Below are 24575 nucleotides of genomic sequence, written 5' to 3'. Positions count from 1 at the left end.
CTGCACACACTGCTGCTGTCAGGAGAAAACAAATGCAGCCAATTTAATTCTTTTATGATTTGTTTAGACTAAAAAACAAATCATGATCATCCATCAAGATTTGGATCATGATGATCATATGGATGATCATCATGATCATCCATAAATTATGATACTTCATAGTTCTGATGAAGCGAACGTTTGGATAACTTTTTTTTTTAAATGCACCACTTTGATGTTTTAAACTGAAATGCCCTCTAACCATTGCTGATCATTATTCCAGAGTTTTATAGAGACTTTGATATGTGTGCTTTGCGTCATCTATCAGTTGCTTCCAATGTAACATTTCATAACAGCTGTCACACAGTCAGGTTGTCTGCTTGTGTGTAACAAAGACAGCGAGGGCAGCAGGAGCTCCCATCAGCCCCGTGGGACAGTGGGAGAGGACCAGACGGCCGTGTCATTTCGCTGCAAACATATGGTGAAACTCAAGTGTGTAATTTACCTAGAACTATGGGTGGCCCCTGAGCTGCGCACATACGCAAGCACGCATGCATGTACACACAAGGACAGGGTGTAATTTACCTGGGGCCAATGGGTGGCCCACTATCCCGTTACACTTGTCATACTTGCAGACGGCTCAAACGCGCAGTGAAGCTGATTTCCGCAGACCTGCAGACACAATGCTGGAGATTACAATCAAAAGGCACACAGGACTGAGGTGAACAAGCCGGGATCTGAGTCTGTGGGAGTTGATTCACACCCTGCATCACATCCTTTCCAATTTATCAAACCTGCCCTGTTTCAAAGCTTAAGCTTGCCCTCCTGGGAGAGAGGAGGCTCTGGGAACACCAGCAGAGGGGAGGGAAACAGATCAGAGGAGCGCATCCCTCCCCACATTCCTGCACTGACCTTCACAGTGCTGTGGCACTGTAGCTATCATCAGCCCTCCATGCTTTACTGCTATCAAGACGTGGGATTATACAAACCTGCATGCTCTGTCCCATTTCACAGCAACCGTGAATGGGGCATATCCAGTTTCACATGAGGACTGACAGACCGGCTGCTCCAGACATTTACAGTTGGCCCTGTTTGAGGTGTCTGGCTGTGGTGTAGGCTGATATGATAGCCTGTCTGCAAGTTGCTCAATATGTGTGGTGGGTGTGTGTGTCTGTAAGTGAGGGTGAGCTTGTGTTTGATCTCCTCTTCCAGCCAAGGGGCTTTAACTTCTCTCCAGGTGCAGAAAAGTCAACCTGAGGGCATAGGAGGCACGTACCGAAGAGGCGAAAACCCAGAAAAGCACAGTGGCAGGAAGCGCCCTGCGAGCCGTAACTCAGGCTGCGTAACCGTGCGGCTTAAACGGGTTTACCAGTCCAGTGGTGTTGCCTTGGAATGCCTCTGAAGACCTGGTAATGTGATGTAGGATAAACATTTGTGTTACCGCCTCCTCATGAGAACATCAATCAGTCCAAAACAGAAATACTGAGAGTGAGAAATGAAAAGGTGAAAGGGCCAGCTGGTTCAGTGGGCAGGGTAATGACAATGTGCAGGATGGCCACTTGGAAGCAGATGGAGTTACTTTTCTTTGCTGCAGGTCAGGTCTGACTGAGCAGGGAGTACATTAGCCGGATTAAATCTGCTGCGTACGACACAGCATGGAGGTTCCGACGTGTCTGTTTGACAGGTGCACGAATTCTCCCAGACACTGAAAAGAAAAATCATTAAAAGCAACAGCTTCCCTGTAAAGCTTCACGTGTACACTTCTGTTGTTTTCCTCCATTCCTACTCAAAGGAATCTGTGTGGTCCGTAATGAGCTCAGCAAACATCTGCTACGCCTGCATTAGAGACCCATTTTCTCCGTCTCATCCTGTAATATGGAGAAATTAGAGTGCAGGGACTCTTTCAGTCTGTTTATATACACACACGTTCACAGAGAGCAGACATAACATAAGGAGTCCAAGTGTTTTTATACTACCCAACTGACGCTACAACTTACCATCCCAACGCCACAATTTTCCATCCACAACAGTAAAACACTACCGGGTGTTTCTGCAGTGCGATCTCTGAATGCCAGAGGAACTGCTTCTCTTTTTGAAGATCAGTGTTATGGGCGGCTCCTCTGAGCAGGTTTGTAAAGCAAAGGTCAATCAGAATGGGATAGTAAATTAAAATCCTTCTAACACAAAATAAATTCCTCTTTTTATTTAACCCTTGTGCTATCCTATGACCAAAGCCTTATTTTGACGTGTTATCGCCTACCATGACAAAGGTGGATAAAGGTGAAGAGGAATTCATGTAATCCATGTACGCCAGTGAAGATCACAAATCATTGACGAAAAAAGCGCAGTCTTGTGGGGTCTAGATGACCCAACTTCCAATGTTAAAGTGTCTAGGATAGCACAAGGGTTAAATAACCCAAACTGAAAGAACCTGCAAGGATAAAACCATCTTTGAGGCAGTTATGCAATCACTGAAGTGTACTAAATGGCTGGCAGAACAGTGCCACCTACTGGCAGAAGTCATAAACTTCTCATTTTAGTTTTGGCTTCAAAATGGCATAAAAGCAGAGCAGAAAAACAAAAAACATTCAGAAACGATGAGGATTTATGAATCTGTGTTTATTATCAGTTTAAAAGATAAATTGGAGAGAAGAGTGTACCATGATGTTGGGTGAAAAGATTCAAAGCTCAGACAGTTTGACAGGTATTATATTAAACCCATTGAAAAACATTAAACAAATTGATGGAAAAAATAAAAAACACATGGCAAGAATAAAGAACAATTGTCCACATTTCCTCCTATTGGTTTAAAAAAAACCACTGAAGCTGGTTTTTCAGTCCTTATTACTTTGAGCAAATGGCCAAACTGAAAAGAAAGATGGCTTTCACTTGTTCATCTCCTGCTGGACCTCGGCGAGGATCTGCTCCTCCAGTTTGGAGGTGTCGTACTCCTTCAGCATGTCATACTCCTCCCACGGTTTAGCATACTTCTTCTGCACAAACTCCATCTGTTTCGGTGTCATGCAGAGGTCGAAGCGGATGCCCTGGATGGCGAACTGCGGCCGTTCCCAGTGTTTGGACCACGGCTTTGGACACATTTTTACTTTCAACTGAAAAACAGTGCGAAAAAAAAAATCAAATGTCACATAATATAATTTATAATATTGTCTATTTTAATGTTTCAGAAAAAAAAGGATTAAATAAATACTTATTAAAGGTTTATTAGACTTATTTTCTCATATTGAATCAAGGCTTAAATACTTGTAGGATGAGATTTGCAACAGTTAAATCAATAACAAGGAATGCATTATTTTTCTACAAAAAAAACATCCTAAAACCGGGAGTTTTTTTTCCCTCTTACCTTGTTGACGGGCACCTCTCCAGTTGGGGAGAAAGGCACAGGCTTCATTTCTGGGTCCACTGTGCTGTACTCAGGCAGTGCATCTCTCAGGTACATCAGGTTGGAATCAAGTCTTTTCTCCAATTTCAAGACTTCGATTGTCTGAATGCGAGGGCTGTACAGCTCATAACAGATCTCCACTCCTGCACAACACACACAAATGTTTGACACTTGGAAACACATTGTGTTCAAAAAGAAAAGAAAAACCTAAACATCTCAACTGATTTGATGACAAGTTGAATTTGAGCATAAACTTATTTACACCAACCTTGACCATTAAGTATGTTCCTGAGAACAAATGTTGCACCCAGCCCTCTCCCGCCTCTCTGGATGCAGATTCCAACAAAGCGGTTCGTTTTTCCACTGGCATTGGCATCAGCCATGGTCACTGCAAGGATGCTTCCTGGAGACAGTCAGTATTAGAGGCAGAAATGTCAAGAGTGACTTTGACTCCAGCCACAGCAGACAAGAGAGAACAGAAACAGCTCTTCTTATAAAAGGGTCATACTGCAAACCCAAGAGTAAAAAAAACCCCGCATGTTTGCATGCGTTTGCATGTTCTCCCCGTGCATGCGTGGGTTTTCTCCGGGATCTCCGGCTTCCTCCCATCGTCCAAAAACATGCTTCATAGGTTGATTGGCAACTCTAAATTGTCCATAGGTGTGAGTGTGAGAGCGAATGGATGTGTGATTGAGGATATTCTACCCTGCGACAGACTGGCGACCAGTCCAGGGCATCCCTTGCCTACACCCAAGTGGCCGGGATAGGCTCCGGCAGCCCGTGACCCCGAAAGGGAATAAACGGTAAAGAAGATGAATGAATGAATGTGGCCAACAAGTTGAAAAGTTTCCCCACCCCTGGTCTGGAAAAATGTATCAGTTCCTACATTTCTTGCCCAACCTCCTTACTGGAAGGAGCTCAGAATTGATAGAAGTTGTGTTAAAGAGTAGATTTGAGATTCAGCGTGTGACTCACTCAGGGTCATGTTTCATAATTTCTTCAGATAAAAACAGATCCTTTAACTCAATTTGAGCCTCTTTCCAACCTTTTCTGGTTTAGTACCATGAACTCAGACTTGGAGGAGTTGATTTTCCTCTCAGCTGCTTCACACTCAGATACAAACTACTATGGTGACACCAGGAGGTTATGGCACAATCATGGGGTTCTGTCCTCAAATATAATAAAATATATATTTTTTTTTAAATAAGCCACAAAGCGGAGTGTAACTCTCAAATATTTCCCAGGGAGGCTGATTAGATTTTGCAAATGGGTTTAGTTTCTTACCCACGTAGAATTCAGGAATATTGAGCGCCTTCCTCCTGCGAACCATGTCCCTCCTCTCCATGAAATACTTAAAGGGGTCTGTTCTCCCCCTGGGAGGAATAAACTCTGGACTCAGAAATCTGATGGGAAGAAATCATAACCTAAGCAAAATCTCATATTAAACGCTGGAAACCTAAAATTTGCTTGGATTTATCGTTGTTATTTTATTATGTAAATCACTTTGATGTGCTGTTTAGCAAGAAAAGTGCTTTTTAAACAAAGTTGCATTTGAATTTCTGGGGTCTAGTCGACTCTTACCTTCGCGTTGACGCTGTCGTCTGCGTTTTGTTTATTATAACCGGTTTGGATGGAGGGACGAATTTAGGCGGTTCGTTATTGGCGAAACGAAGCGCAGACGTACACAAAAACCCTGAAAGAAGAAGAAGTTTCAGTATTTACAGACACGTTTTTATGCTAAAGCTGTAATTTTACACCAGGGCTAGCTAGCTTAGTTAGCTTATTACATTCCGTCTAAAAAGACCTTACAAAGATGTGCTGTGAATTTTGGGATATTTGTTTTCAAACTTACTCTCATCTTGAAACGGCAAAGTACGACAAAACTTGATCGAAGTCAAAAGATTTTTGAGCCCTCTCGTGCAGGCTGCCATGATTGACCTTCTGTTGTCACATTACGGAAGCCGCAATAGCTAAAAAAGGTTTCAAGTGCTATTTATTTCCTGTAGTTACACCAAGTGTCCACAAGATGGTGAAATTGTGTTTTCTTTTAGAGGTACGTGTTTAGGTGATTTGATTTTAGATACAAAATTGGACAGAAAAGGCATTTTATATAATCGTAAGTACTAAATTATTAGGAGTTCAGCCAAAAATTACTGCAATTATATTGTTTTTAAGATGGGTTGTTTAATACATATATAGTAAATAAAAATATGAATCTCAGAGTTGCAGTTCTCTTCTTTAATAAAGATGATGTTGTAAGTATATATATATATATTTAATTATTATTATTAACCTTAATGTTCTATTGTAAATATGGTCTAAAATAGACCTAAAAGGGGTTTAGAGATAAAATGCAACTTTGAACACGTTTTGACGCGTGAGCGCGCACGCCCGGATCTTTGGGAATATGCGCGCAGTGGGAGCGTGGCGCCTGCAGGTGGACTGCTTCCTCAACACAACACGCAGTCGGGAATTATTGCAGTGAGTGGACTGACTCCAGCCTCAGAGGACGCTCGATGCCCGTTTCCCAGCAGGACGGTGGGAGGATGAGGTACTGCGACGGCTCATCTCACACTCTTTGCTGCGGCCGCTGCTTCCTGACTTTCTGATGAATTGGAGAAATTCAAAAACTTTGAGGCTTCAAGGATGATCCTCTCAGATGGGACTGTCTCACCCGTCACTTTTGCTCTCCTATCGGGAATAACCTTCTTGCTCATCATCTGCGATCTCACCAAAGGCTCTGCAGACTTGTCAGGTTGGACATTTTTGGTTGATTACATAAAAAAAGTTGCGTTTTTCTTGTCTCATTTAAAACTGACACCGAGTGGTTTTTCCTATTTCCAGCAAACTGTAACTTTTAAATGTGTGTATATAAAGAAACATCTTTAAAGAAATCCCTAGGTGCAGCTTTAAAACTGTCGAAAAGAAGAAATGAAGAGCTGCGTCGCATCCAGCTCTCCTCTTTGGATGGCCTGTGCCTACGGCGTGCTGGAGCATGCACACTCCAATGTTTGCCTCACAAACCGGCTGGCACACCATAAACACGCGGAAAAGACCCGCATTGTGCTTATCTTTTTTGCAGTGACACAGTTTGTGCAGAATGGGGCTCCTCAAACTGTTGGATTTCACAGATTCTCCTAGCTTCCAGCAACGCAAATGTGTCATCCGAATTATATCTCACAACAACTGTATAGTACTCATGAAAAAGCTTTTTTTGAAACGCATGCAGAGAACATTTGGGTTTCTTTAGTGATACCAAATGTGATGGGTCATGGGAAGTGTGGTTTTTATAGATTAAAACAGAAATTACCTGGTAGTCGGGAGGATATGTGTTTATGGATTAAAATTCAGAAAAACTGAACTGAAAAAATGAATTAAATTAATATAAACGTTTGGGAAATTATAGTTCAAAGCAAACTTCTTGCATGTCCTTCCATCATCTATGATTCATTAAAAGTGAAACCATATATAAAAGTCAGATTGAGCAAAACCAACCATCAATGTAAGATTAACCAGAAAACAAATGAAACAAGGTGTTTTTGAAACGTAAGAGTAAACAATGTTTACATTTAACATTTTGAAAGGCAGACATTTTCTCATCCGTATTTTCTCATCGCCTCTTCCAGGTGAGGTAACAGGACAGGATTTTACGTCTGCTACAAATAGCACATTACCAAACAGAGTTGTTTTGTTTTGGGTTCTGCTGAGCCCAGAGCAAGCCTGCAGGTTTTGTTTATGATGCCGTAAAACAGCGAGGGAGCTCTGTTTGACTGTTAATTGGTCTCTAATGGGTCTAATGCTTGGAAGCAGCAGCCTAACAGTATATAGGGAAAGGTGTTAAAGAGCAGATGTATGTTGCATGCCTCTTGCGTTTTTGCGTCCTTGCCACAGCCTAATGAGCTGCTAAAGATCACAGTAAAACCTTCGCATTGTGAGTTTTTAACTCAAAGTGTACGACTGGGGAGATTACTGATTAATTGAGCAAGAAAGGAAAACTGTAAGGCCGGATGATGCCAGATTTCTCCTGCTTGAACCAAGCTTGAAGCTTGATTATGCAAATCGTACATTTGGCGTGGAGTCTGCTTGGATTTTTAATTTGTCATTCACATTTTAAAAGATGCTGCTTTAGAGAGTTGGAGACAAACTCCTGCTTTAGCAGGATGTCAACCTCCGAGGCCTTTTAGAACTGGCTGAATGGAGTTTTGTTTGCTCAGTGCAACAGGCCTGCTGCATCATTATGAATGAAATTGGGCAGAAGCATCTTTTTGTTGCATTCTTTAGCTCTTTTTGTTGCATTCTTCACCAGCTGGAGTCTCCTGGGAGACCTTGATTGACAGCTGCGCAAGTGACAAAAGTGGTCTAGACCCAGTATCGGTCGGTGTCGGGCTTTGTACTGGTGTTCATTCTGTCATTAAAAATGTCCTGATCCTCTCTGATTCCCTCATTGTGAGAATATGTTTGTCAATTTTGCTCTACATCTCCGTTATCTCTGTTAAAGTCTAGGGTTACAGTCAGGCCACTTTCGTTCTGTTTCACCCTCATAAAAGCCCGTGGGCAAAACCCTTTATAATCTCAGTCAATGGGATGAGAGGTTGTGAGGGGCCATGGGGTCAACTGAGGTCAACCCATAGTATCTTGGAGTGTGAGTTATCATCCGTCTTCTTCTTTGTTTGCCTGCTGTTGACCCTCGGCACACACGTTTTTTTAAAGAGAGCAGATCAAAATAAACACTTATTTTTGGCACGAGCAGGGGCCAAACGATGCCTATTCTAATCGTGCAGACTTTCAGTTGTATGGTATTATGACTGAGCCTTATTTATCCTCAGCGCTTGATTAGCTGGGTGTTTCTGTAATACCAGCAGCTCTGAATCCATGGGAGTAACACACACACTGATGTGCAAATCCATATCCTCTGTTACCCACAGGCAAGTCCTGGATTATGGTGCTCCTCAGCTCTACCCTGCCAACCTCTTAGTCTCAATCTGCTTTAACTTTTGAGTATCTTTGGATGAGCGTCACCCACTAAAGGCCATGTGTCCCCCTCGGCCACACTCTGGTCATTTCGCCTCCCTTTTCTCCATGAACACCACAGCTGCTTCTCCTCCTCCACGCCCTTCTGCTGCCTGGACTCCTCCCTGCAGCTTGCCTGATCACTGTTTCTATGTCTGCATTTGTGCCAGGTGAGCTCTGTCTAAACAACTCCTGCCTCCCACTTGTTTTGTCTGCTGAGATGCAGACGGGAGGCAAGGCGGATGGCGAGGACCTGGCATAATGCTGCTTTTCTTTCAACCTGAATGGGCAGCGTGTCGTTTTCAAAGAGAGGATTCAGTGAAGGATGTTTCCCAAAGGAGTGTTGGCTGAAGGCAGCTCACTACACTAAAGGTTTAGATGCTTGTTAAAGTTCAACTTTCAAATCCATCTAATGCTCAGAGTCCATAAATTGTGTAAGAGAGTAGCTGGATTTAAAGTCCCACTCCAATCATCTTTTGATCTCTTTTAAAAGCGTTTTAGCGTTTTTAGCCAAACGAAGAAAGTTTCTGCTGAGCAACAGTAGTTCATTATTCATTTGCCTCTGAGTTGTGTACAGAACTGTGGGCGTGGAACGCCTTTTTCCATCATCCATCTGTTTACACGCTCTCCTGCTAGCTTACAGTCCCTTACAAACCCATCATAGCATTATGGGTGCAACAAAAATGGCAAGCAATATTGGAGCTATCCAGCCGTACAGTTTTGAGCCAGATACAAGCTCATAGGAGGAAAACGAAGACGTACAGGGATCCATTTGCCTGGAAGTGAATTTATTAATATGGAGCGGAGCAGGGAGCAGTTAATTTTCTTTGGAATGGGTCTTTGATTTTAGAATTGGGTTTAGAATTTTCGGTCAGAATTCAATACAAATCTGCTTAGTTTTTGCTTTCATAACCAGAACACTTTCTCTCTGCCCACAATAATTCTTCTCATAACTGCAGCATTGATGAAAATGTAAATCCGACATCTCAGGGATGCTATAAACACATTGTACTCCAGTGAGGTAAGGTGTGCAGAGTGTGTAATTGAAGGTGGAAGTCTGGCCTGGCATGATGGGGATGAAATATGTGAAAGCTCTTCCCTCAGGATACAATGAGCACATAAATAAACACACACTAAAAGCAGAGCCTTACATCGCGGTGGGAAAACCGAGTGGTGTCAGTGGTGAGAGATGAGTGTTTACAACAGGAAGGAAAGCTCATTTTAAGGCAGGCGAACGGAAATGAAGTTATCTCCATCAGCTGTGCTGAACACAGATGCTGGCTCAAAGTCATCCCATAAAGAACTTTTAAGAAATGTTTGTTTCTCAGCTTTTCAAGGATATTACAATGGATCCAACACATTTTTAAAGCACAAAGAATAAAAATAATTTCATAACAGCCTTTCACACTTTTCTTGTGTTAATCAAGTTATGCCAAGAAAAGCTAATCTTCCCTGGCTATACCTATAAAGTAAGAAATCTGGTTAAATAGCCCAGATATGTTCTAAATGTATCTATTTAAATTTGATTCGTCATTGTCCACTTAAAAATTCAACAGATGGCACAAGACCTTGACTAAATTATCAATACTAATGATGAAGGGCAAAACCATTTTTTAAGCTGCCATAAAATTGGACATTCTGACGTAGGTAAGTGTTATTGTGGTTTAACTGTGTTACATCACCATTAGTTTGAAATTAGTGGCATTAGCACCTTTGCCCAGAAAGTTTTTGCTGCAAATCCGACAAATCGCTTCTTCCAGGGATTGAAATACTGCTTGTTGAATGTGAGAAGCTCAGCGGCTTTAAATAACTGAATGAAGCCTTTAAACCATTGAAGAATAGAATAATGAGCATATAGAGATGAAGATCTTGCATTTTTGTCGGCGTCTTTTTATCCGTTTTTTTGTAAAGTACATTGTAGCACAATCATTTATATATGGTACACACACCATTAATCCCTAATATGAAGATCACTCGCTATCTCTTAGAAGTGTAAGATGCATTTATTATATGGCAAGTGAAATTTTTTTTGTTGGTCGAGGGTTTCGGCCGATGGGTCCTTACGTGAATTCGGTTTTGAGCTGTTCAAAATTTTGGGTTGGTAGAGAATTACGCAGTTTATGCATATTTTACGTAGTTCAAACGCAAATATGATGTAATCCTTATGCACTTGTGTGTGATTTTTGTCAGATGCATACGCAAATTTGTAGCTTTCTACAACCGTTCCACGTTTGTGTAACAGACTTTTCATGCATGTACCACTAATACATGTTAGGACATGTAAGACATTTTTACATGTCCTGTAAAAATTATGCAATTGACGCACAAATCACTAATGGCAGCGCAATAATCACGCAAAGTTCCCGTTCTACGATGATTTAAGTTTTCTTTGTGTTGTTTAGCCTTACTTCTTTTAACTTGGTTCATTTTTGATACATCTGTTACATTTTCAAGTAAAAACCACAACTTTTCTCACTTTTTCCACGTATATTCACTTATGATTAATTTTCATCTGTGCAATATGTGTGTAGTGGCTGTGGGACATGGCCTTTAGATCTTGGTGCTATGAAGGTGCAGAGAATTCAGATACAGAGCCTTCCATCTTTTACCTACAGTGGAAATAAAGCTGTGATGTAAAAGTTAGATGAACCACATCAACTTTTACATCACAGAAACGGGTTACTTTTATATTCCCTGCAGATAATGAACATCATGGTTGCCCAATGCTTGTCCTTGTTTTCTTAAAATTTGCATTTTTGATATTCTCATCAGTTGCTCACAAGTGATCCCATCATTTAACAACAAGTCATGATAGCTGGAAAACTAGCAAAATAAGATCTTTTAAAGACCAGGATTGATGACCCCTGATCGACACTGCTGCATGGAAAATGATGGCCTCCTTTAGAAAGACAATGTGTCATGATATAAAGCAGAATAGATTTAGGAGCTTCAAGATCAGAACAAAAATTAGATGCTGACCTTGTCTCCATATTCAAGAGGTCCTAGCAGCAGACATTAAGAGCCAGAATCAGAATTCCTCAACTGGAACCAGAACTCCCCCATATCTAGGGCTACACGATATGAGGAATACTCACGATATGCAATATTGGTGATCAATATTGCAATGACGATATAACTTTTGGTACATGAACAAACAGCATAACAACCAAAAACATAATTTCCTTTTCACTGTAACAGTTTCATTTAAATAGGAGTCAACATAACTTAAATTATACTCCAAATGACCGTCGTCTACATGGGAGGGGAACATCTAATATAAATGGGCTCTACCCGATTGGTCAACAACGTGAAGGCGTCCATCTGATTTCTCAAATGCATAATTGGGTTTATTTGATTAGTTAAATACTTCACGCTGCCATAAGATTGTTTGAGTTCATTTAAGGTTACCATTTATCGCAATTTTCACCATCTTTTGCGATATGCGTATTGATTTCGCGATAGTGATACATTTACAATTTATTGTGCAGGCTTACCCATAAGATAGCTTTTATTTCTTTATTTATTTATAACTCTGAACACTTTTGGGTTAGAGTCTTCTTCTTTCTGCCCTTTACGCCTTGAGATCTTTAGGGCAGCAACAAAATCTATCCATTTCTGACGGTCATGGGCCAAGTTGTAGATGTTTCCCCAGGTGTGTCCAAATTCTTTCAGCTCGGCTTCCACTCTCTGGGACGTGGTCGTTTTCTTTTTCCATCTGGTGTCCGTTGTAGTGCTGTCTTTATGATCGTATTTTCTTCCGTCTTTCGTCAACCATGCTTTCATGTCCAATGCATGTCTAGCATTTTTTGAAGATAATTGTTGACATGTCTTCTTCATTGCAACGGGACAATAGATCTTCAATGGAGATTTTTTGGGGCCAGAAAATTCTTAACATCCTCCTCAAATTTCTGGTGTGAAGGTTGGTTAGAAAAGCAAGTTCTATGATGATGTCAGGTGCCATCTTGTCTGCAGCCAGATCCCTCTCTTCATATTTCCAAGATGTCAGTCTGACTGAGCTTCCCTTGTATGAACTGGATGAACAAGTCCAGCCCTGGAAGGTTCCACTCACTGAACCTTAAAGAAGCTGTTTCTATGGTGCCACATACCAAAGTGCTCATTGAGGGGTCTGCAGGAGTCCATAGTGGATCTGAGCTTTGAAAGCAAAAGAGGAACCAGCGCAATATTTCGGCATAACATTATTCACGTTTGCGTATGTTTGTTGGGCACTGATTTGCCTCTCACCTGTTCTTGGATGTAAAAAAAAAGACTAACCTCATTGACAAAATTTGGGTCTTTCAAGAATTTGAGAAACACTTGAATTTTTCGTCCTGTTGATATAGATGTCATGCTAACTATGGACTGTAGCGATGGTAGCTGTAAAGTCTGATCCACAGAAATGGTTGCTCTGTCAGCATTAAACTCCACCATCATGGATAAAATGAAAGTTCTGACTGAGTGATGACGCTTGCTGGATTTCAAAGATCACTGTAATTTGATGCAAGTTTTTTTTTTAATATAATGTCTCTCTCATTGCTAATTTTGGGGTAAAACTGTCAATTTAAATCCAAGTTACCTACGTAGGCTGAAAAAGAAGACCATCAACTGTGAAGTACTAGATTGTGAATCATGACTTATTCTGTTCAGAAATACTACTCAAAAAGTTAGCCCTTAATGTGATAATCATTATTTTGCATACACTTTCTCCAACACTCAAAACAACCCAAATTACCCAGTGAAGTGTTGAGTTAGATATTTCTCTATAATAATGATTGTTATTGTGGAAAACCGATGGTAAAATCCTATTAAATCATTTACCTGCAGAGATGTATATACTGACATTGCAGGTGTGTGTTTGCACTTGCCCCTTCTTGCACAAAAAGGAGAAGAAGCCTGAAAAAGAATCTTGAGTGGCACGCTGGTATTGCTGCATGCCGCTACTTTGCACAACTTCACATCTGCGTTTCTGTTTAGGAAACATTGTGGGATCCACTTAGAATGCAGCCTCATTTGTCATGTTTGCACAGACTTTACTTAGTGAGAGCAGCGGGCTGAAAGGGACAAACTGAGGGGTAAATTCAGGGGTGAAACTTTGCGGTAGGAGGTCGATTTCTAAATCAGGTGGGTGTACAGCCTACATATGCAGTTAGGTCAAGCTAAACTGAGTCTCCATTACATACACTTTTGCAGAAACTGGTGCACACACCTTTTTGTGCTACTTGAAGAATGTCAACCATGCTTTGATGCCCCTCCTCCTTCCCATTTTTCTGTCTCTTACTCTGTTTCCTTGGAGCTGATTTATGTTTGGTTTAGTAGTCGACAGGTCCCTCTTGATCTTGCTTCCTTTGTAAATTTGTCTCTACCCCCTTGATCCGTCCCACCTTCAATACCTCAAACTGTCTTTGGCATCAGAGAGTGAAAGAAACATTTTGAACTCTGTTGGTTTTTTATAGTTTGATTAAACCCCTTGAGGCTAAAAAGGGAGACAGCAAGGGAGATGTAGAGGTAGGGGAGGTGGGGCACAGAAGGGCCAGTCTGAACAAGGAGGCATTGTGTTGCCCCCCAACTGTGTTGGACTGACAGTCTGCATTACAGCACGCTACACCAGCCTGCTCCCGAGAGCACTGCTAATCTGTTGCTTACAGGCTCTTCTGACCAGTTCAGGTAAGGGGGAGGGAGCAGGCAGGACGCAGGTTTCTCCCCTTTTCTCAGTTTGGTTCTCTCCATTTTTTTTCCCCATTAAAAACAAACAGAATTTATGGTTTTTGATATAAATAAATACGGCCACTGACCACAAAAAAAAAAAAAATCAAGTAAATGTAAAATAACTTTTTTCCTACATTCTAATAAATATCAGACTTTTGAGATTAAAACTAGAAAGTGTAAAAAAAAAGCATTACTTTGAGATTAAAAACCAAACTCCAAGGTCAACGTTAGAATTCTGTGGAATTTAAATGTACGGTAAAAGTCCGAATGAAAGAAAAAATCTGAATCTTGACAGTCAAAGTCAGGATTATAAAGTTAAAACCAGAATTCTGAAAATGAAAACCAAAATTTTAGGGCTATAGTCAGAATTCCTAAAGACAAAGTCTCATATTTAATAAAAAAAAAGTCAAGATACACTAAAAATTCAGAGAGAAAAAAGACAAAATAAGAAAAAGTTCCCTACTGCGTGTCTCTAATCCATTTTCTAAATCAGTTGGTCTCCAGATTTTCACACTATTTATTAATAATTGAAACTTTTCTATATATCTTTAGACTTAAGGCATCCATAATTGGCCTCACTGTGTTCATGCACAGCACACGGTAAGGCAGTTATGTAGATTTCAATGCAGGACATTCAGATCATTTTGAAGCTTTCAATAAGCCAAAAAAAAAAAAATCTCACACGCAGATAAAGCTGGTAGAAAAACTGTTTTTCTATGTCATTTATTTTTAGGTGAGTGGATGGAATAATAGTTTATTTTATGTCACAGGATTTCTAATTAAAGGTGCAGCTTCCAAACAAAAAAAAACTCACAGGAAGGAGTTTTCAAAACAAACTTTGTAAAACATGTTTATTTCATTTCAATGGAAGCTTTCACATTTTATCTCATAATTCCTGCAGTTCTGTTGCCGCTTTGTTGTAAATGGAAAGAGATCTCCCTGGTAAATCCCCTTTGACACGCTGCGGACCATTTTTTGTCCCCCCAGATCTTCAGGGGTTGTTCAATTGCCTGTTTTCACAGAACAAGCCCCTGAGATAAGCTTGTTAATTCCTCCCAAAGCTCAGCCTCGTCCATGCCCACCCACTCCCATGCTTTTTTTCCCCTTCAATGTCTGTTCTTTTCACCACACATGCCTGAACCTCACTAAATGCAGGTTGTTATGCCGATTTTCCATTAGGGCAGATTGCTAGTGCATATAGAGGCATATATAAATTGTATTTTTTTTGTCATCAGTCAATCAGTACTATCCCATCGTTTTCTAAGTTACAAGTTAATCGATTCAAAAATCAATTCAATAAAGTTGAGAACAATTGTAAAATTAAAAAGGTAATTTGGCCCCCTTTTCTTAAATGTTCAACACCTTTGGTTGTTTACAGCTTAGGAAATGCTCAGGATGAAGGCACATCCATGAATGTCAGCATATTTATGCCAAGTTTTGTTCACTTGGTCCAAATCTTTTGTTTCTGCCTATAAATGTTAACTGGGACGAGGCTGTTTGAAGAAGTTCACATCAGAGTAAAGCTCTTATTGGTGCATCTGTGTGGTGTCTGGACTCTGGGTAGCGATGGACAGTCTGTCTGCCACCCAGCTCTTGCTGCCCATAAAAAGCGACCATTAAAATGACAGATGTGTGTCCTCTTTCTCCTCTCTGTGTCTTGCTCTCTGTCACTCTCTGCATCTGCGGGTTTCTACGAGAGTCTGGACACGAACGCAGACATCATCATCATCATCAAGGGTGTTCCCGGAACCTTTGTGCCCCTCGCTCTTTCACCCTTCAACCACCAGTGATAAGAAACACAACACAGATGCTCACAAACCTGGAGTAAAAGTGTCCTCTTGCCACATGGCCTTTGGCCCTTAAGGGTCACCAGGAAAGGGATGTGCTTACAGAGGTCGTGGGAGGGCTTGGTGTGGACACTCTTTTGGCTAAGGGGACTCCCTGGGGGAGTGTTAGCTGGCGCTGTCAAACTTTGAGCACACAGTGATGCTGGCAGATGTTTTATACCCATTAGCCCCTGAGGAAAAGTTTAAACAAGAGATCCACGGGTGGACATCCCCTCGACGGCGGTAGGGGTCCGTTTATGACACTAATCAGAAGTATTAAGTCTGGTCTGGGGTTAAGATGACCGGGTTCTCTTTAACTGTTTGCTTACGCTTCTAAATTGAATCCCCTGATATATTATTTATTTATTTATTTATTATAAAACATCCCACTAGCATCTCTAACATCTCACTCTCTTCTTCTCTCCTTTTTTTAACATCTGGTCCAGCAAGACATCTATACATAATATTGACTACAAACTAGTCAATATTAATTAAGTTAACCTTAACTACAAAAGGTATTTATGCTAATATAGAACTAGTGTGGCAGAATATTCACAGCCCCCTATTGTAACAGTAAAATCTATGCAACACAAGAGGCCTTCAGCTCTTGTTTGTTTGCTCAGCTGCTGGACAGGACAAGTAAAAAAAAAAAACAGAGTCCCCTTTTAGGCTCAACCTCTGAGAAAATTCTCTCTGGTTCTCTTCTCTTTTTTAATTTCCTTACTTATTTCATTTATTAGAGTAATTAAGAAACATTTATACTTTTAAAAGAAGCTATTACCAACAAAAGGGAGAAATGGGTGTGGATCATCCAGCTCTGTTTAATATCTCTATTTTAAATGCTTTCCCAGTGTTTTTTTTATTTTTATGCCATTTTAAGCTCAAATTCAAAAACTTGTGTTGTTTTCTAGGACATAATTTCTGCAGTAGGAATTTGTCTCTGAGTTGTGGGCAGAACTATTATCAAGGAGCAACTCCACCCCCCAACTATCCCTGTTGTGGTGCCGGGAGCTTGTGGTCCACTCAGTGTTTACTGAGTTTACGCTCTTTTTTACAAACGGCTTCGTATCATCTGCTCCTGATTCACAACAATTTAAATAAAGAAATACTCAGAAATTCAAATTTGAGCTTTATTTTCTTTGTATATGTCCTGCATAATCAGAAAAATGCCACAAGAATATGTTAAAAACATTTTTTTTTTTGAGTGGGTCGTTTCACTTTAGCAGCTGAATAGTTTTAATATTCTTGTCAGCGAAGTAATCAGTCTTTCAGAAGTCTGGCACGCTGCTGCTCTTGATTTCATCTGACATAAATAAAAATAAATGAGCTGTAATCAGGAAAGCAGGGGCCAGAGGTGAGTTCGTGTTTATTATTCATGACCAACAGGATGAAGTTGAAGAGCTCCTCCATAGCCCTGTTGATTTATTTCTGTGCGTCTGCCCTGGGAGGAGGAAAGAACGACGCGTGTTTTACTTCCCAAGTTTTAATGACTTCAGCTGCTCAGGCTCCGGCTGGTTTGCAGCCAGTTAAAGGTAGCTATGGTGGTTGAGTTGGCAGCATAGTCATTTTGGGGGGTTCGGTGACCAAGGCGTGTTGATGGAACCAGGTGAGACGCGCCTGCATCGATGTTAAAGACAAAAGGGGGCTGAACGTGTAAGAACTCATTTCTTCACCCCTCCGAACCACAAAATTTCAGTTCACCAATTAATCTAATCTAAACACGAGTTTATGCCTGCAAATGCTGAAAACAGGCTAAATAAGGGGAAAAGAAATTCAGAGCTCCATCATAACCAAATGTGGAAAGTTTTTTTTATAAAGACATACAAAAAGTAAAATTTCACTATCAGCAAATTGTCCATTGCTGACATCATTTTAAGATGACAGGTTGCTTTTTGCACCACATTTGGCTCAATTTGCCATCCCTTATGACCAGTTGATGGCTAATCCTAACCACACCCCAGCTTTAAGCCACATTGGGACTTCAGAAATTAGATGTATTAATGTCAAATGTCTTCCACAAAGCCAACTGGTTCATATCAGATTAAATTGAATTAGAGGTGGTCCTAATAAAGCAGGAAAAGTCACAGTCTAGGCTTCTTTTATAGCAGTGAGTGGTCAGTTTCACAAATTTGCTGTGTAACAGTGTAGTATGATGTCTGTAGAAGAAGCTGAGGCTGGGAAAAGCATAATTATTTATTTTTACATTGTTTAAATTCTATAAATTAACCTTCTATAAAGTCCCTCTATGATAATGTTTTAAAATAATAATATTCACAGTGGTGTTTTAATTAACATTATGAATTTTTTTAACCAAAACCCCACAGCCTTATAAAGCCATATTTCATATTTGCAGACTGTGTTTAAAGTAGTTTTACAGCTCAGTAAAAAAAAGCAAGTTTCTGCATTTTTCCCCAAATTCCTGCACAAAATCCTACATTTTTTAAACTGAGTTACTGTATGTTAGTATTTAAAAAAAAAGGCCTAATTTGGAATTAAACCGCTTTAGTGTTTAGTGTATCTCCATCCCTCCCCTTTAGAGTGATTAACTGAAAAGTAGGCTAATCCAAGACACGCTCATAAAAGTAAGGCTGATGTATTGTAAGCAGAAGAATCTGATGAATTTTAGGAATGCATCATTGGCCTAGAAGCTGAGTGGCTTAACAAGGAGGAGTGTATTTTGGAAAACCGAAGCAAGTAGTTGATTCTTTAATCCGACAGCATTTTCAGTGGGACTGTGATACTCTTGTGGCATGGAAGGAACTCTTGCTCACTTCAAATACTTGTAGGGTTTATAGTCATGACATTTCTCATGGTTTTGAAAATACAAATCATGTTTGGGAAGATTTACCTCACAAGAACACTTGTTGGTCCTACCACCAATATTACCAAAACATTTTCTACCACTAAAGCAATAAAGGGAAGGATTTAAAAAAAAGGAGACTTAAGCATCACAGCAAAAAATATAAATCAATAAATTAAATAAAAAAACACTATTACAGTGGTGTGAGGATGACAGGATGACCACTCTTTATTAAAACTTCAAAAACTACTAGTTTTTGTAACATTTTATTTTATTTTTTTGCTTTACTTCAAATATTGTATTCTGGTGTTTCTCCTTATAAATCACCTTCTAAAACCAAACACTAGATTTTTTATGCATTTTTATCATCCTCTTTATCAAATAAAATTCCTTCGCTACTGCATTGGATCATCCAGTTTCTGGTACATAAAACCTGTTAGCCATTTCTTAGAGCAAGCCATGGTTGAACAGTCATCCTCTGATCGTAGGATTGCAGGCTTGGTTTCCACCTTGCCTGTCCATCTGTCGAAGTGTCCTTGGGCAAGACACTGAAGCCAACATTGCTCTGGTGGTGGAAGTTGGCACCAGTGTTCGGCAGCGGAGCCGCCATCAGTGTGTGAGTGTGTGTGCATGTGTGAATGGGACTGTAACTGTAAAATGCTTTGGGCCTAATCGAAATAAAAAAAGATTACATAAGTGTATGCCATTTGCCGTTTCCAAAAAACAATACTTGCTAAATATTTCACAACAGTCTTTCTTGTATTGAAGCATTTTTAAAATGCTTTTATTTTGGGAAATACCCTTCATTTAAACTCAGTCAATAGGTCCATTCTTCCAAATTGACTTAAACCTTTTTGTAGAATCATCACATATTGAATATATATAACTTAAAGCGTAACACTTTTCTTTTTGTACTTTCTTTTACTGGTTTAAAAATGTAAACACCTGCCATTGCTGTGATTTAATATGTATTTATTTTGCTTTTTATTTGAATTTGGTTCAAGTTTTCTTCTTTTTTAAATTTACGTAAGGGCAAGATGTTTTATTAAAGTAGGATCTAAATGTGCTTAAATTGAAATAAAAATGTTGTCCTGCTCCAATCACGTGCTCTAATTCTAATAAAAAACATACTTAATTTAAGACCTAAAGCCACCAGATCTGGCCTCAAGACTTTCATTACCACAGCTGTAAGAAGCAGATGTCTAAATGTAGAAAGACGTTTTTGTTTTCTGTCTTTTAATACTATTATCATTATTTAGCAAGTTATTAAACAGAATATTAAATCTTTCCAACAGCTATCTTTCTCCATCATTTTTCTTCCTCTTGACTTTTTACCTTCATCTCCACACTACTTGAGCGGTAACCATTTTGCGCTGTCTTTGATGGTAAACCTCAACTTTTCCCAGAAATTACCACTAAAAGGGAATTCCTTCTCGTGCAGCAAGCCTGCAGTTCTGTGTCTTTGAAGCTGTGTTGGTTTCATGGCTATAATTTGCCTAAAATAATACCAATAAAGTTAAAACGCTGTAAATCCTAAATACATAATTTGCCAAGATGAATAACTCCTTTGACATTTCAGTACTCCAAAGACATTTCTTTATCTTTGTAGAAATGTTTACAAGGGTTGTTGCTGACATACTTTAATTGTATTGCAGTTTATTGCTACTTTATTATGATTTTTTCTAAACTGTACATTAAACAGGTAGTTTCGTGGCATCATTTTAAACTATAATCTTATAATAGTCTGCTTTGTTTTACATTGTATGAGTCCCGCAAACTATACAGGTACATAAAGGAGCAAGGAGCTGAATTAGAAGCTGCACTAAAGCAACATTGTAATAACATGTCAGTTATTCCTAATCCTGCAGCACATTCTTCATGCTAAAGGGTTGACCAATGAGAAAAGAGAGCATTTTTCAAAAGGAATGAAAGCCCCCGAGCCTGAATAACACAATGCCATGTGTTACATCTAACCCCTTTTCTTTTTTGGCTTCAACATTACAATAAACTTATTTTAGAATAAATTCTTCAACTCTGTAGACAAATAGAGGAATCAGCAGATAGAAGAGATAGAAGAGGCAGATAATGTTGGTTCACTTTGGGGAACCCCGGTTTCACTTTCAAACTATCTCACCAATATTTTTTAGGCATGGTTGTACCCGCTGAGCTGTAAACTTGGATTCGAAGGTTGGGAGACCTTCTCACACGGTCTTTTACTTTATCATGTTGACACAACACAGCGGCTCATCTCTAATCCCCATCATTCCCTACCCTCATTTGGTCAGACTTTAAGGTCATCTCATGACCGCAGATGAGGAGCTAACATTCACCAGGGCAACTCATTTGTAGCTTTGAGAAGAGTAGGCAGGTTAAGTTAAAATCATGTGACTAATTCCTAACAACCAAAAAGGCACCAGACAAGTGCAGTTGTCCATCTTTGCCTAAAACAGATCGCTTTGTTCCCCCTGTAGTAGAAGAAAGAGATCTGTTTGTACAAGAACAGCTTCCGACTGTCTTTTAAACAAAAAACAAAAACAAAGCAGCAGACAAAATAGGTCTGTGCTCCTGCCGCTTCTTAACAGATCTTGTTAAGAAAGGACTTTGGCCGCACATAAAAATAGTACGACAAGAAAGACGCCTGGGTGTTTTCACGGCATTGTTCAGCCTTTTCTCTTTGAAGGGGAACCTTTCATTGGTTGGAAAGTCTGCACCGGTGCTTCACCTCTGTCTGATTTGATGGCCTTGAAGGAAGGAGGCCTCAGTCAACAGGTAGCACGGAGGCAACAATAGTGATGAACTAGAAGAAAGAGATGGAAGGAGGAGGGTGGAATGGGGAAGACAGATTCTTTAGAAAGCACCTGAGGGTTGGTGTGAGATAATCTGTTTGCCTTTTCCTTGCAGTCCCATTTTTGTTGGGTGGAGCAAGGTGTGCAGAAGTGTTTGTGGTGCTCAAGCTGTTGCACAAGGACGGCTCTCTTCTGAAACGCCCAGTTGGCAAATTACCTCTTCTGTCTAGAGCCCTGTCTGTGTCAATCCTTTCCAAACCTTTCGGCTTCCATGGTGAATTTACGCAGACAAGAGAATGCTGTTTTATGGCACCGGAGCCAGGAACCCTCTGCAGAGAGTGTGATAGTGTTACACCATCACAACACACCCTGTCTTCAAGAGCCAAGCGTGCTTGCTCCAGCCATGTTGTTTTTGTTGATTGGTTATTGTGTGTGTGTGGTCCTGCTGCCATGGGAAATACCAAGTTCCCTCTTCCCTCGTTTGGAATTTGGCAGGCAAAGCAGACGGGGTGTGTTGTTGGAGCATTACTGTTGACAGGAGAATCAATGGACACCACATGATTAAATAATCTTGGTTGTATCAGTGATGTAATACTTAATTTTTTAGGCTAGAATAACAAAAGTGTTCAGAAAATCACTCATGTCGTTGTGTCAAATTTGGATTAAACACAGTCAATTAAGACAGAATAACCCTTTAGTTTGTTTCATTTTTAGCTCCTGATGGACAAACGGCTTTTGGAGAAACACTCTTTTTGTTTTTGTTTGTGTATTAGTGACCTTCTAAAAAGGGACGCATGTCTTGCTCCTTTAATCTGTGACCATGGTGATAGGAGGACAATGTGTGTCCATTTTGTGTGTGTCAGCACAGCTTGTTTGTTACTTCCTCTTTCTTAAAGATGACTGGAAAAAAAGGCAATTGAATCACAGTGTCTCCACTTTATGAGTCTGTCTGAGCTTCAGCGCCTTGACATTTCTACAAGTTTGTTTGTAAAACTCTTACTTGGGACATTTAAGAAGTAGATGTATAACTTAGTTTACAATGTGATAGACCTAAGAGTGTTTGTTGTTCCTTTCAAGCATAACTGCCGTTCTAATTGTTAACTAAGAAGACGAGATTTCCGTATCTCCTCTTCTCTGTTCATGAGTGAATGTGCTAGATAAGCTCTGGGAGACATTTTATGGTCTAAGGTCTTCTGGCAGATGCAGTTTGATTAGAAGGAGAATGCAACACTTTTTTAATACCTCCATTAAGTGTATTTTCCTTCTTCCCTTACTTGCCCCTCACAACCCCAACCTAACTTTAGCTGTGCAACATAAATGACCAGCAATATTGAAGCTATCCAGCTGTACGGTTTTCCGCCAGATGCAAGTTCGGATGAGCAAAAAAGAAGGCGTACATGGATCTAGTCGTTTAAAAGTGGATGCATCTGAAGGAACTGAAGCAGGGAGGTTGTGGTTTGCTGTTGTTGGTTTTTGGTCGCTGCTACAAGCTTTTTCCGACTGCATTTTTTTGTCTGCTCCTGATTCACAACAAATTAAATGGGAAAAGAATACCCAGAAATGTCATTTTAAGCCTAATTTTCTTTATGTACTATGTCCTCCATCTTAAAAAAAAGGCCAAATGAACATATAAACACCCATAACACAATTTTTACACCAGGATAAGAAGGGCAAATGTGTCCCGGAGCAGTTCCTTGACTGTCATGTTTGCTCAACCTTTACATGATTTGGAATTTGTAATTTAGACGAATCTGAAGAATCAAACAACCTTAAGGCTTTCGGTGGCATTTGTCACTCTTTTGTTTACTTTCATTCTCTTATTGCTGAATAGTCTACCTACATTCATACTGTTGCTAAACTACACTAAAAACCAACATACAAATGAGCCGAGACGCCAGAGTTCGCCCGTTTGACTCTCTAGAGTTCAGACGAGCTTCAAACACATGAATTGTACATGTGTTCCAGATCGTATAGGTTAAATATGCCCCTGCAAAAGCATCTTTATAAGGAAGTCAAGTCACTGGGATTTAAAAAAAATCAAACTACATTTGGAAACTCTCAGAATTTCCATGACCATAACAAGAATCCACACGTGTCATATTCTGAGGCAAACAACAACAAAACAATCTAAAAGGTTTGATTTGACTCGTAAATAAAATTTTGAGCTGTAAATTTGTTTTAGAAATTCATGCAATGTGTGTTTTTATCAAGAATATTATGGTATGTTGGACATCAAGGGCTAATGATCCCTTTTCTTTGTTAAAGGCTATCTGTCCACAGTGTTGAAGAACTACACCCAGCAGGCCTGTGACGGTGAATTCCTGTATGTTCACTGCCCGCCCCGGACCACCATCACCATTCAGTCTGCATTCTATGGAAGAAGAGGTTCCTCCGATCTCTCGAGGTGCCCCCAGACCTACCAGGCCCTCCTGCACTCTCATTACTCTCCAGAGAATGATCCATATTGTTCTGTGTCGACAGCACTACAGGTATATCTTTATTCATAAAAGCTTAGTTTTCTTTCAGTTGTGGGTCAGTGTAGTTAGCATGGATCAACAAATATAAAAACAACTGCAAGCAAGTTCTGCTCATTATTTCACAGTATCTTTCAATTCCATGAAAGAGAAAAAAAGGGAAAATTTTCCAGGTTAATTTGAGCCTCACTGATTTTGTAATGGATTGGGTTATTTTTCATCCGACTGTTTTCTCTTCTGTTTTCTAAATCAGTCGAGCTTAGGTTTTATTTTAGAGCGTTCTATCTTAAATAGGAAAATACACATTTATACTATTCAGAATTCATTTTGTCGACTGGTTCTTTTCTGCTAGATTTTTAATGGGATAAAAGAAAAGAAACTAAATTTTGTGCTTTGCTCCAATGATGCCTTATATTTTGAAGCTGAACTGTAATAAATTCTTCCAGCATTCTGGATTTTAGTCAGGGATATTGTTAAGTACTGGAATGTTCTTACCTGGTGAGCTAAAAGATGATGAAACTGGACAAGGGGAGCAGTGCCAGGAAATGAGAGGAGCAGAGCTTTACAGACTTGTACTTACCTTGGCTTTAAGGGGAT

General features: G+C 39.9%; 2 protein-coding genes across 2 annotated transcripts in view; one reads left to right on the top strand and one right to left on the bottom strand.

Moving 5' to 3' along the window:
- Positions 1-2577: 2577 nt before the first annotated feature.
- mrpl19 (mitochondrial ribosomal protein L19) lies at positions 2578-5365 on the bottom strand. Its single transcript, XM_004083463.4, has 6 exons — positions 5232-5365; positions 4961-5072; positions 4664-4782; positions 3648-3782; positions 3341-3522; positions 2578-3089 (listed from the first exon to the last, which is right to left on the bottom strand). The coding sequence occupies exons 1-6, from the start codon at positions 5308-5310 to the stop codon at positions 2865-2867; spliced, it is 852 nt and encodes a 283-aa protein (XP_004083511.1). The 5' UTR covers positions 5311-5365; the 3' UTR covers positions 2578-2864.
- A 437-nt stretch (positions 5366-5802) lies between these two features.
- The window catches only part of LOC101173993 (protein eva-1 homolog C), a 60399-nt gene continuing 41626 nt past the window's right edge, over positions 5803-24575 (top strand). Inside the window, exons 1-2 of the mRNA XM_004083462.4 lie at positions 5803-6134; positions 23770-23993. Coding sequence (XP_004083510.2) covers positions 6026-6134; positions 23770-23993 — 333 coding nt within the window. The 5' untranslated portion in view covers positions 5803-6025. The remainder of the gene's footprint in view (positions 6135-23769; positions 23994-24575) is intronic.

This window comes from Oryzias latipes, chromosome 24 (assembly GCF_002234675.1).
Source record: "Oryzias latipes chromosome 24, ASM223467v1".
Classification (NCBI taxonomy): domain Eukaryota; kingdom Metazoa; phylum Chordata; class Actinopteri; order Beloniformes; family Adrianichthyidae; genus Oryzias; species Oryzias latipes.
Note: the sequence above shows the minus strand (reverse complement) of the source record. Positions and strands in the feature narration are given on the sequence as shown.

Bases quoted from the DNA above. Each gene is read 5' to 3' on its own strand.
- mrpl19 (XM_004083463.4), bottom strand. From the start codon at position 5,310: ATGGCAGCCTGCACGAGAGGGCTCAAAAATCTTTTGACTTCGATCAAG. The intron at 5,073-5,231 runs GTAAGTTTGAAA...TTCTTCTTTCAG, and splicing joins TTTGCCGTTTCAAGATGAGA to GGTTTTTGTGTACGTCTGCG. The intron at 4,783-4,960 runs GTAAGAGTCGAC...TCTTCCCATCAG, and splicing joins ACGACAGCGTCAACGCGAAG to ATTTCTGAGTCCAGAGTTTA.